This window comes from Condylostylus longicornis, unplaced genomic scaffold, assembly GCF_029603195.1.
Source record: "Condylostylus longicornis isolate FDR11 unplaced genomic scaffold, ASM2960319v2 ptg000004l, whole genome shotgun sequence".
In the NCBI taxonomy this organism is placed as follows: domain Eukaryota; kingdom Metazoa; phylum Arthropoda; class Insecta; order Diptera; family Dolichopodidae; genus Condylostylus; species Condylostylus longicornis.
The window spans coordinates 17,673,282-17,686,008 of record NW_026577973.1 but is presented as its reverse complement, the minus strand read 5'-3'; the positions used below and the strand labels follow the sequence as shown (position 1 = coordinate 17,686,008).

The 12,727-nt window shown below is 24.5% G+C and overlaps 2 protein-coding genes and 3 non-coding genes across 5 annotated transcripts in view; 2 read left to right on the top strand and 3 right to left on the bottom strand.

The window, feature by feature from the left end:
• Positions 1 to 12,727, bottom strand: part of LOC129614315 (elongation of very long chain fatty acids protein 7) — a 102,199-nt gene that overhangs the window by 8,727 nt on the left and 80,745 nt on the right. The window contains exon 2 of the mRNA XM_055528864.1: positions 9,475 to 9,629. The gene's annotated coding sequence lies outside the window, so the exon portion shown is untranslated. The remainder of the gene's footprint in view (positions 1 to 9,474; positions 9,630 to 12,727) is intronic.
• Positions 6,799 to 11,948, top strand: LOC129613599 (uncharacterized). Its single transcript, XM_055527732.1, has 2 exons — positions 6,799 to 7,204; positions 11,929 to 11,948. The coding sequence occupies exons 1-2, from the start codon at positions 6,799 to 6,801 to the stop codon at positions 11,946 to 11,948; spliced, it is 426 nt and encodes a 141-aa protein (XP_055383707.1).
• Positions 8,020 to 8,092, top strand: Trnak-uuu (transfer RNA lysine (anticodon UUU)). Its single transcript has one exon. It is a non-coding gene; the product is annotated as a tRNA-Lys (tRNA).
• Trnak-uuu (transfer RNA lysine (anticodon UUU)) lies at positions 8,383 to 8,455 on the bottom strand. The gene has a single exon. It is a non-coding gene; the product is annotated as a tRNA-Lys (tRNA).
• Trnak-uuu (transfer RNA lysine (anticodon UUU)) lies at positions 9,077 to 9,149 on the bottom strand. Its single transcript has one exon. It is a non-coding gene; the product is annotated as a tRNA-Lys (tRNA).

The window sequence follows — 12,727 nt, the reverse complement described above, 5'->3', positions numbered from 1 at the left end:
TCCCGGAACCATAATTTTAATTCTTTTTTTTTTTGTTAAGAGAACATGTAAACGCACATACATATTAAAATTTTATGTACATACATTGTATATGAATTATAACATTAATCATTAAATCTACTTGCAAGATTAGCAGAATTTCAAGGGCCGAAGATACTTTTTTCTAAGACTCATCAAGTCGTTAATATTTTAGGTTTAATAAGTGATTTTAAAAGCTAATCCCGTATACTGCGACTTTACATGTAGGACTACAAATAGTTTCATACTTCAAAATAGCATGTTGAAGAAGTGGTACTCCTCACTGAAATTCAACTGAAACAATGTTTGCATTTCTACTGTATTTTGTAAAGTGAAACTCATAAGTGTGTAGTGGAAATACACAGATTAAATACAACATTGCTTCTACCCTTTTTGATTATCATTTTGCAAAACATTTTTTAACCTAAAATATGCGAAAAAAAAAAGATAAAGTTCTAAAATTTTAAAAAAAAATCCATCTGCTTTGCAATGAAATCTTGATCAAAAATTTGAAGCCATGCCTTATTTTATTAGAAAACTGTTTACTTTTTAAACTTTTAGACAACTGAAAACGCCCGGAAATTAGCTATAGATACTTTGGCTATAGGTCCCAATGATTCTTTTACTTTTTAATTAACAAAACGAACCTAATTTGATAAAATCCACTTTTAAAAGAACTACTGTTTTTGAAATTGTTAACACTTACTCCATATATATAACACTTTCACATTGCATATACTATATACATTTAAAAGCAAAGGTGCAACTAAATGTATACAATTTTATTATAATGGCAAACATATGCAAATACATTACTAAAACATTTGTTACTATAAGCAATAAATAGAATTGCAAATTTCAAAAGTTCAAAATTTTAAATAAAAAGTTTGAGGGCATATTCTAATATTCTTTTATTTATTTCTTTTTTAAATAATATTTGCATTAACACTATATACCATTTATTATATTAAAAAATTCACTATACCAATTGTTTTAATGCGAAAAACATGAACAAACAAAAATGTACATGTTTGTATTAAAAGGAAGACATAGAATTAATTAATAGTGACTAAAACAATAAAAAAAAACATTATCTGCTCTATTCAATACAATATCAAATCGTACAAAAAAAATTATTTAATTATACAATAAATAGCTTGAGTTTGAAATGTCACAGCTCAAAAAAATTTTAATGATTAAAATGGAAAATTGCTTGTTTAAATTTTAATTTTTTGCAATAATTTAAAAACGAAACGCAGAGAGGCAGAGCTTTGCTCGATCGTCCGCGAAAATTCCTAACTTTTGGAAGAAATCAGGCATCAGCAACTGGACGTTTACTACGGGCCAAATGTTTAGAACTGATCACATAGACTTTTATAATATGTACTTAGTAAGTAAATTAAATAGATTTTAAATCTTATTTTCAACAAAATTTATAAAAACATTTAATTTTATATGTTTCAGTGTATTTTACATATTTTTATAAATTAACGTACAATATCGAGACAATAAAGGAAAATTATACAATTTAAACATTACTAGAAAAAATTGCAATTTTTTTAAACTTAATTCAAGTGTTAAAATTGTAATAATAACAAACGTTTTTTAACCTTAACTTACCGGCAAACCGGTTCTTAACTTATAAATTATACATTTTTTAAATTAAAATTTTATTCAGTAAATATGTAGAATAATAAGCGTTTGAATAATATTATATAAGAAAATATTAATTACATAGTTTCTATATTAATTTAATTCTATTAACTTTTTCAAATGAAAATTGGAGTTATCCTTCACATATGACTCATAAATATTTAGAACCTTATTCATTTTACGAGTAATAAAAGTATTATGCTTAGAAAGTTGCAGTACAATCTTATAGCACAAATTATGTATATAATTATGTACATATACATATGTATGTACAAAATATGTATAATATTCAAAAACCTATCATTATTTAATTTGTTGCTTAAACTTTCTATGTATATTATTAATAAACAACTGCATGTATTTAAAAAAAAAATTAAAAATAAAATTAGAATTTAATTCAACATATTAAAAAAATATTTGATATTATTAATTACTGAGGTAAATTATCAAATGTAGTCGTTTTCTATTTTCATACTTTACCGTTATAATTAAAGCAAACAAGGCTCTTTTTATGAGGACAAATAGTTCAAGTGAATTGTTAGCGTTTGAAATCATTTACCTGCATTCTAACCCGTTTACCTATAGTTCTATTGATCATATTCCCTAACTTTACATGCTTAGAAATGTTAAAAAATTCTATATGTGTAATTGTTGAAATTATAAACATGATGAATTAAAAATGCTAATATTTAATTGATTTTGTATTAAAATTCCTGTTCTAATTGCGAATAAAAAACTGGTAAAAAATTGTTGTTTTAAGTTTTTATGAATGACGTTATTACTTAATAAATTAATTATATAAAAACAAATAATGAACTAGTTTTTGCTGTTTATCGCATATTTGCAACATTTTAAATTTCAAAAATGTTATATTGCTTAAATAATGAGAATTTAAAATTATTTATAAAAAAATTAATGTGCATTTATTTAATATTTAATTTTAATTTATTGAAAAAGGAAAAAATAAAATAGAAAACAAATTAAGTTCAATAAATTTTAAAAATTGAACTTTAACTCTTGCTACTTTGTTTTATATCGAATTTATTCAAAATTTGATATTTACTCCTTTTTTTTGAAATTTGGTTTTAAGGTCTGCTGGGCAGTGACCAAAAAAGAAGATATTTACTTGTATTTAATTACAATAAAAAATTCTGCAAAAAACTTTAAACATATGAGAACAATTGAGGCCTATCCAACATTTTCGTAAAAATTAGTTATTATGTTCTTAGAAATAAAGAGCCGTAATGGCCTAAAGAATTGTTCTATATTTTCAAAATACTTAGTTTACTCCGCCTTTCACTTTATTTTAACATAAGTTTGTTTTTGCTCTTTAAAAATATTCTTAAAAATTAAATATTTAACATTTAGAGCAATAGAAAACAATTTAAAAAAAAAAAAAAATTAAAAAAAATTGTAGACATTTGTATTTGCGTAATATTCAAAGATAAACTTCTCAAACTTCAAATTATAATCTATAATGCTTATAATTTGCACTTTATAGAATATGACGATTGTGAAATGGAAGTTTCATACACCAAAAGAATTAAAAGTCAATGAAATCTCTGAACTATTTCCCTTGATAAGCTTTAAAAAAATTTCCATTTTTTTTTAAAATTTCCATTTATTTCAAAAATTATTAGAAGTTTAAATCAGATATAAATGTTTTTGAAAAAAACCAGTTTAGTCAAATTTCATTTCAACAACTATACAAATGCTTATACAAATTTTGAACCTACACAAACAAAATATGGACATCAACAGTTGAAATTTGAATTTTGTTGCGATTACAAGAGTTTTATTTATTATTGGATGCGATGCCATTAGTAAAAATTCATTAGACATTCTTACATCTCAAATCGCACTATTTTCTTCTCAACATTTAAATGCGGTCTTCTTACTTCTTCTTCTATTATTTTCTAGCTGAATTAAATTAACGCTATCGATCATTAGGTCACTTCAAGAAACTGAGATAAGCTCAGAACTTATCAGATATTAACCTATGAAGGATCTATGAAGGTTCGTTACAAAAAGTTAGAATTAACTCAACAAAAAATTCATAATCTCAAATTCAAACAAATCAAAGTGATGAACATAAACTACATTCGACAAAAAATCAGCACGGGATTAGTTAATTTTCTTTGAAGAAAATTTTTAATTTTTTTTTTATATAATTTTTTATACCGATAAAAGGTCCTTGCTGTATTAGCTTCTAGTTTCACTCTTTTTTTCTCACTTTAATTTTATTTTCACTGATTCCCATACACTTCAATTTGCGTTTTGATTTAATGTACAATTTTTTTTTTGTAAATTTCAATTAAATTAAGGTTTTTACTATTTTCTATAACGCATGGAAGTCATTTAAAACCATAATTTAGTTGTTAGACTATAAAACCAAGTAAATAAACAAAGTCGGTAAAATTTTTTATTTCCGGTTCATTGTCTTTTTAATCACACAATGATAATTACTTTTATAAAAAAAAATTCTAATATTCTAATTTGGCAAACAGAAGTGTAAAAAAAAAAAATTTGAATGAAAATTTAAATTTTAAATTGTATAGTTAGAGAAACTTGTCAAAACCACATATTATTCAATTCATACAATAATATTTAAAAATATAAAATTTTTTAGCTTTTACAATAATCACCTAAAATTAAAAACTGCTTTAAAAAAAAAAAAATTATTATGTGCAAACAAATTTGATATTTACATATGAGAAATAAATGTATATGATAAATTGAAAATAAATAATTCAATTTTTCCACTTATAAGAACTCTAGGTACTTTTCACTTTGAAATTCTAGCACGAACTGAATTTAATTAGAATTTAAATGGGCAGTTTTTAGTTAATTTAACAGCGATAGCATGCTTTTTTATCATTTCGATTTTTTGTTTTTTTTTTTTTCTGTTTTAATTTGCTTGTCTGTTTTAATTTCCTCTTTTGCGTATAGAACTTTAAAGTCATTTATTGTTTTTAAATTTATTTTATATTTTTTATTTACATTTGTTTTACATGTGTTATCTTCTTTTACCTTTACTTGTTCTATAACTTTTTAAACTTTTAAAAAATGCAATAAGTATTGGGCTTTTTTGTTTTTTCTTTTTAATTTATACAATACATAATAAAATATATTTGAAATAAACATGAATGTAAATAATTTTAAAAATTTTTTGTTTTATGTGACCTCAAGCAATACAAAAATAAATAAAATAAAAAAAAAAATTATATTGAAAAAACAAGAAAATATCAATGATTGATAAACAATTTGAAAACATAACCTTAAAAAAAATCAAAATTTAAGAATATTGTGTCGTATGCGTAAATGAGCAGTTAGGTATTGTTTACATTTGCAAAATTTTTACTTACTAATTGAATAATTTATATTTATTCACCGCATGTACACTTTGCATTGTATTGCCTATATTTTAAACATTCTAAATTTGAAAGGATTTTTTATTAAATTTTGTGTTACAAAGGGTTTACCATTTATAATGAAATCATGTATTGTGTTCACTTATTGTTTTTCAATAAATTAATTTTAATATTAATTTTTAGCCGCCGGTTTCGGTTCAGTCGCAGATTTTTGAAAGTCAATAGCAAATATTTTAATGTTTTTTTTTTAATCATTGTCTCACTGTCAAAAAATTTATATAATAAAATTATACTTGTACTTTTACCGACACCAGTTGTTTCTCTTTAAACAATATTTTCATAGTGCGATATTATCAACATTGTATAATTTTACAAACACTTTAACTACAAATTCTTCCTTTCAAAATAAATAAAAATTTTATTTTACAATATGTAATCGAATTCATATATAAATTTATCTTATATTAAAAAAATCAACTGTACATTGAGATCATTTTATTATAATAGAATTCTTAATAAGTTTATTAAAATTAAAATTTTATTTTTAAATATTTAATAATTATGCAATTCATACTTATATCGACAGCTACATTTCGTTAAAATAACTATCATTTTTATACTGACGTAAATATACCGGTTATTACATTCATTATATTTATTATATAAAATTGAAACTACAAATGAATTTTTATAATAAATTTTAAAAAAATAATTATATATTATGACAATATTTAAAATATGAAATTTGTATTTTTACAAAACCGGTTTTATTCAACTAAATTGATAATTTTTATTTTAATTACCTTAATATTAATATCTAATAAATTATGTTTTTATTAACAATGCGTAAATTTACAGGGTTTCTTATAAGAAGTTCAATGGTAATTGCACACTTATGTAAGTATAAGTATGTATGTACATATGTATGTATTTTTTAACGAAATTGAAATAAATAATATTTTTGAATAATTTTTGAGTTTAACATTAAATTTTTTAATAATTTTAAGACATTGTGGAAAAACTAAATTTCAAAACTATAAGAGACTTGTGAATGACATTAATTTTTACTAAAATTCTAAATTTTCGAAATAGCCATAAGACAGTAATAAATAAGGAAAGGTTTAATTTATTGTAAAGAAGGATTTACTTATGTTTACGTTCTTTATACAAATTAATTAAGCCAACTCAGTCTAAAAATTCCTTAAAGTTGCGTACAAATTCATGTACATACGTACATATTTGCCTATAAATCTATGTACATATGTATAGTGTACATTATTACTACGCTTATGAACTAACATTGTATGATGTACATTTTTTCTACGCTTAACGTCTAACCTTATGGTCATCTACATCATGGATGGCAATTAAAGGGCACGCGTGCCAAACTTGGCACGGAAAAAAAATTTGATGGCACGTTATAGTTGTGCCTCGACAAATTTTTATATAGATTTTTTTTCTAATAAAAAATCTAAAAACTCGTTGAAAAATTGATTGAATGAAAAATTTCCTAAAAATGATAATTTCCTAATAGCGAAATGACAAATATTCAAAACCAAACATATTCAAATGTTATATTCTTTTTATTTTTGTTTTTTTTGATGAAATACACATTTTTGAAAAAACTAATTGGAATTTCACCTATGAATTTACAAATATTCTTGTTTCTATTAAGCAACAGTTTGCACAAAGATTTCTCGATTTTAAAAGGATCGAAAATATTTTAAAAATTATTAATTACCCAGATTTATTTGATATGCAAGATTGTGACAATAACCTCCTTAATTGGATGCGATTAGATAATTTAGAAATGCAAATTATTGATCTGCAATCCAATCCAATTTGGGTAAATAAATTTGTGAATATGCGGAAGCTTGTTGAAGATTTAGAAAGCCATCGATCCCAAAATGTGGAATCAGAATGTTTCATGGAAAGTAAAATTTTAGAAGCTTGGAATAGTATGCCAGATACCTTTTATTCAGTCAAAAAATTAGCAATCTCGTTGTTAACGATTTTCTCTTCCACTTACTCTTGCGAAAGTCTTTTTTCCGTTTTGAATCATGTACATTCAAAGACTAGAAACAGATTAACAGAGGAAGATTCGGCAGCATGTATTACTCTGCAGTCAACAATGTACCAGCCCGACATAAAAACTCTTGCAAGTAATATGAAACAAAAAGTTTCTGATAAAAAATTAAATTAATATTTTTTCTATCTGTATTTATTAATTTTTATACCTTGAACTATAATATGTATAAATAAATATTATTACAACTTGTCATAATATTGTATTTACCTAACCATACCTGTACTTGGTACTGTGCTGGCACGGGAAAAAGTGTGACAATAAATTTCCCCAAATTTTGGCACTTTGATCAAACCCTATTTGCCATCCCTGATCTACATAATTTAGTTTTCTTCAGAAAATTTGAATGCGTAGGTACTTTATACATAATTACAACAAATGCGTTCATATACATAAATATATATGCATGTATGTATAAATGTTTATTCGAAGAAAAAAATCTTCCTGAATTTTTGATTTTTACAAAATAAACCCATAAATATTTACATATATACACACATTCATAAATAGTTACATTACAGTCTAACAATCTGTTATAAAACTCTTAATTGACATTTTTAACAGTTACATTATGTCATTCTAAATAAATTAGTAAATTTCAATACACCGTTATAACTTCGTTTATATGGCTTATAAAATAATAGCAGTTCGGTTTCAAAGTATGTACAAAGAATAAACAACTCTTGATTTTTGCCTTCGTAGAAAATAAATGTGGGAAACAACAAAAAAAAAAAAAAACTTAACTTGAAAGGTGAAAAGTTGTTTCACGTTTGAAAAGCTTTTTTTTTGTTATAGAAATTCACCACGATTGCTTATTTCTATTTACTTATCTCCTTTTTATATTTTAAATGCAATGTATAGAAATAATCATTTAAACAAGTTAAGTTATATGCCCGGGTAGCTCAGTCGGTAGAGCATTGGACTTTTAATCCAAGGGTCCAGGGTTCAAGTCCCTGCTCGGGCGAATTTTTTTTTATGAGAATATTGTTTTTTTTTTTTTTTTTTTGTTAAAATCTGTTCAGAAAATTTATAAGCATTTATAAAACAATAAAAAAAAAAAATTATCACATAAGAAAGAGAAAAACTGTATGCATCTGATTTCTATCAACATTATTGATGAACAATTTAATTATGTTAATACCAATTTATTCTCATCTCAAGTTGTCAACTAAATAAAGTTCTCGCGGAATAAATAAATTTTTGGAAAAAAAAATAAATTTTATAAATATGATTTTATTGAAAAAAAAAAATTATCGCCCGAGCAGGGACTTGAACCCTGGACCCTTGGATTAAAAGTCCAATGCTCTACCGACTGAGCTACCCGGGCACATATTTTAATACCGCAAATATAAAACTAAACTAGCATATACCTTTTTTTATTTTTTTCTGTATTATCGTATAAAATTATTAATGTAGGGATCTCTATCTATTCGCACTCTAATCAGATTGGAACATCTACTTATAACTATATACACATTTGTACGTAAATGATTATATTATTTCTTTTGAATTTACTTTAATTTTTGCCTTTTTTATAACAGCAATTAAGTATTTTGCACAAGAAGTTGTAAAGTAAAATGACACTTCATTGAATTTCATTTATATTAAATTAAGCTAAAAAAGATTAAACACAAATTTATCAGCAAAAACTTTTTCAACAATTGGTGTTTCAATAATACCAGGAAAAAACTTTCCGTCTTAAAACCAAACAACCTGCATTAAATTTTTTCTCAGGAAAAATTTTGAAGTAAGGACACTTCGAAAACTTATTGAAAATAAGAAAGAAAAAGAGAAAAAAAATTTTATATCTTTTGGGTAAAATTCAGAAGAAAATTAAGTCAAATGTACAACTTTTTTATAAATAAACCATTAATGTTAATAATAAAAAAAAAAAATCAAATAAATTAAAAGTTAAAATAACTTTTTTAATTAAAAAAAAAAAAGTTACCGCCCGAGCAGGGACTTGAACCCTGGACCCTTGGATTAAAAGTCCAATGCTCTACCGACTGAGCTACCCAGGCTATATGCACCACCATGTCAATTTAACAGCTATATCTCCATATTGAATTAAAAATTTATTGAGAATATGCGGTATGCCATAATGCACAAAAGCGAACACGTGTTTGCAACAGAATTTTTTAAAACCAAAAAAAAAAAAAAAATACTAACACCACTCCACACTATAAATATCTACTATACTGTGCACTACATAATGTATATTACATGTGTTGCACGTTGTATAGTATAATAAAAACTGAAGCTGTATGAAGCGGCTTCATACAGCTCAGTTCTTTCGTTATATAAAAAACTCTCCGTCGTTTTTATTGTTTAAAAATTTATACGTACCAATAACGATACAAAATCAATGTCCTGTTTTAACGGCCTTTAGTATGCTTATTTTTTTTGTTTTAATATTATATTTATAAATTTTTGTTTAGTTTAAATATTTTCCAAGTTTTGAACTTTGCAGTAGATCCACGGTAACAGAATTTGTTTCAAATCTGAAAAATTAAAATTGCACTGTTATATTAATAAAGTAAACAGAAAAATAAATATATGTATATTGCATTAAATGCTTTTGTATGTCTAAAATTAAATAAAAAAACTGATTCTTATTTATATACTGATTTATATTTGTACATGCACATGGGTATCTGGTGCAAATACCAGTCTATATCTGGTAACATACTATCTGGTAGATACACTAGTAGCCAACTAGTGCACTTTTTAAAAATTAAAACAGGAAATTTTACTGTTTACCACCGTGCTAAAGAGTAGAGTTGGTTGCAAGACTCATTTTTCCGGCAACAAACGTAGCATTTACCGTTGCTACAGACTCTATTAAACTTACTTTCATCAGTCTATAACATATTTTTCCATTACAAAAGTGGGTTTTCTTTGTGAATTTTTGAAAATTCAAAGCAGCGTTTTATATTTTTTTAAGACACAAGAGGTTTGTTCTTGGTTACACACCCTCTGAGTCCTGTACCTAATAAACGTCATGTAGCAGCTCTCGCAGACACTTCTAAATTTAAATCTTCTTTCGGTTGTTGCTGAATCTTGGTAAAAGAGTAAGAAAAGAATGTTGTTTGCTTAAACATACTGTAGTTCTATCTTTTTTGACCGTTGGTTTTTTTGATTTAAGCTTTATAACTTTTCCAAAAACAGTTGGTTTCGTACAAAACCACAAGATCTTCCTACCAGGGTCGAAATTTGGTTCTTACTGGTACCTTTTTCAAACATACTCCAACTTAACCGCCTTTCATTTGGAGTTCAGTGTTTTCCTCTCCCCATTTTACTATTTTATGAATACTTCCACCATATTTCTTAGCAACATTTATTTCTTTTTAATATAGAAGCTTTAAAACTCAATAATTGTTAGCTTTTATTTCAAAAATTACTAAAATAATTGCTACTTTTGCACTCTGTCTTATTTAAATGTCCACAGTATAATTAAACCAGTACATTTAAGGCGTTTGTTATATCGAAAACAAAAACTCACGTTATCTGTAAAACTTTTTTTAAATTCTGTAAGCTAACATCAAAAAAATATACAACCAATGTTATTAAAATTCTGAGAGAGGAAGGCAGGTATGTCTCAAAATATTAATATTAGCTAGGGTGTCTTATTAAGCTGGCCTCCAGTGTAAGTAAATCCTCATTAGTCAATTAGATTTGTTTTTAATATCAAGAAAAAGAATGAAGTTAAATTCTGTCTAGGAAAAGAACAAGAATACCAAATGTTCACAAATTTAAAATAAAATTATATTTAAAGAGGAGCATTTTTTATTGCGTCAGAAAATAAAATAATCAAAGCTTGAATAAAAATTAGAAATTACCCTAAAGATGCCAGACGCAATTAACTAATTATGGAAATTGAAACAGAAAAGTAGAAAAAACTGGAAAATTAACAAATTTTATTTTATCTAATTAGATTTGAAGTTCATATTGACTTGTATTATCTATACAACTGAAATTCGAATTGAAAAATATATAATAAACACAAACATTTTTTATATAGAAAAAAATAATTTTAAAAATAGTTTTAAAATGTCAACATTTAGACATGTGCTATGAATTTTTAAGAGTTGAAATTTTAAAGGTAATTAAATCAAAATTATACAAAATTTTAAAGACAAAAATAGACAATTTATTATTCCAACAATTTAAAAATTTTTCACATATCAGTCTTTTTCATTCATATTTTAATAAAATCACAAGACTATAGGAATATTTAGCTTATTTTCAAAGCTTCGTAATGTAGAATCTGCGACAACTAAATATTGCAAAATTCTTTCATTTTAAGTATAAGTATTTGGTATTAAAATACAAATGTAAATGCGTATTTCTACAACATTAATTATTTAGTGCTCAAGTTACCTAAGAATAAATAACATACATAGATATAGTAACATAAAAGTACATACATAAAAGTACACACAAATCTAAAACACACGAAAGTTACATCAAATAATGACAAGGCCAAAATTTTTGTTATTTCAGCACTTTGCGCAAAAGCACATTTTAATGTAGAACAATCCAAACGGCATAAAAACTTTATTGGCATAAAGTTATGAAAATTCTTTATAGACAGACTTTTACAAATTTTAATAAATTTTTAGTATAAAACAAGTACAGCTGCATTTTTTGGAAATATTTTAGAATTTTTTTTAAATTTGTGAGATAAGATAAAAAAATTCTTTTTTGTGTTTTCGGAAGAATGAAATTTTTAGAATACTTTTACTTTAAAAAGAATTGATTTGAAACGATATGCTTATATCTTTTGCTTATATTTTATAGAGAAAATACGAAATGATTGAATGAAAGTCTAAAAAATTTTTTAATATAACATTCACTTTTACCGCCTGATTTTTTATATTACACCCAGCGTTGCCATATTGATTTTACAGAAAATCTAGAAAATTCCGTTAAAAAATCTAAAAAATCTGGCAACATGAAAAAAAAAAAAAAACTGAGATTCTAATAAAAAATTAGACTTTTATATTTAATTTAAGCACATTAAACAACACAACATAAAAAAATCATTTCAGTTTTAAAAACGCTTAATATAGCTTATGTTTACCAAAAACTTTTCTTGTTATAAATAAATTTTCAAAAATGCTTTCTTTGCAAAAAAAATATAGCTAAAAATTATTAAGTTAACTTTTTGTACACTCTTGAATTGTTTATTTAGTATATTTTTTATTAATTAAGTATAAAATTATAACAGGTATGTATATTAGTTTATCATTTTAAATTATTATATAACAATATTGGATTTAATATGTTTGTTAAGAGTTTGCTCTTGTTTGGTTTTATTGAAAAAGTTCGTTCTTAATTGGCTGGCTACAATGGCAACGAAAGACGAAATAGGATAAACAATTTCAAAAAACATAAGCATAATTTTGATTCCAGGTGAGTCGAAAAATCTGGTAAACTTCAAAAATTCTGGTATTTTGGGTCATTTTAAAAAATCTGAAAAATCAGATAAATCTAACAATATGGTAACGCTGATCTTACCTTGTCATTAACCGGATGGAAACGAAATGAGTTAATATCACGCATTCGTAAAATAAAATTTTTAACCCAAAGACATCAA

Coding starts and splice junctions, on each gene's coding strand:
- LOC129613599 (XM_055527732.1), top strand. CDS start 6,799: ATGCAAGATTGTGACAATAACCTCCTTAATTGGATGCGATTAGATAAT. Junction 7,205..11,928: donor CGACATAAAAACTCTTGCAA/GTAATATGAAAC, acceptor TATATTTTATAG/AGAAAATACGAAATGATTGA.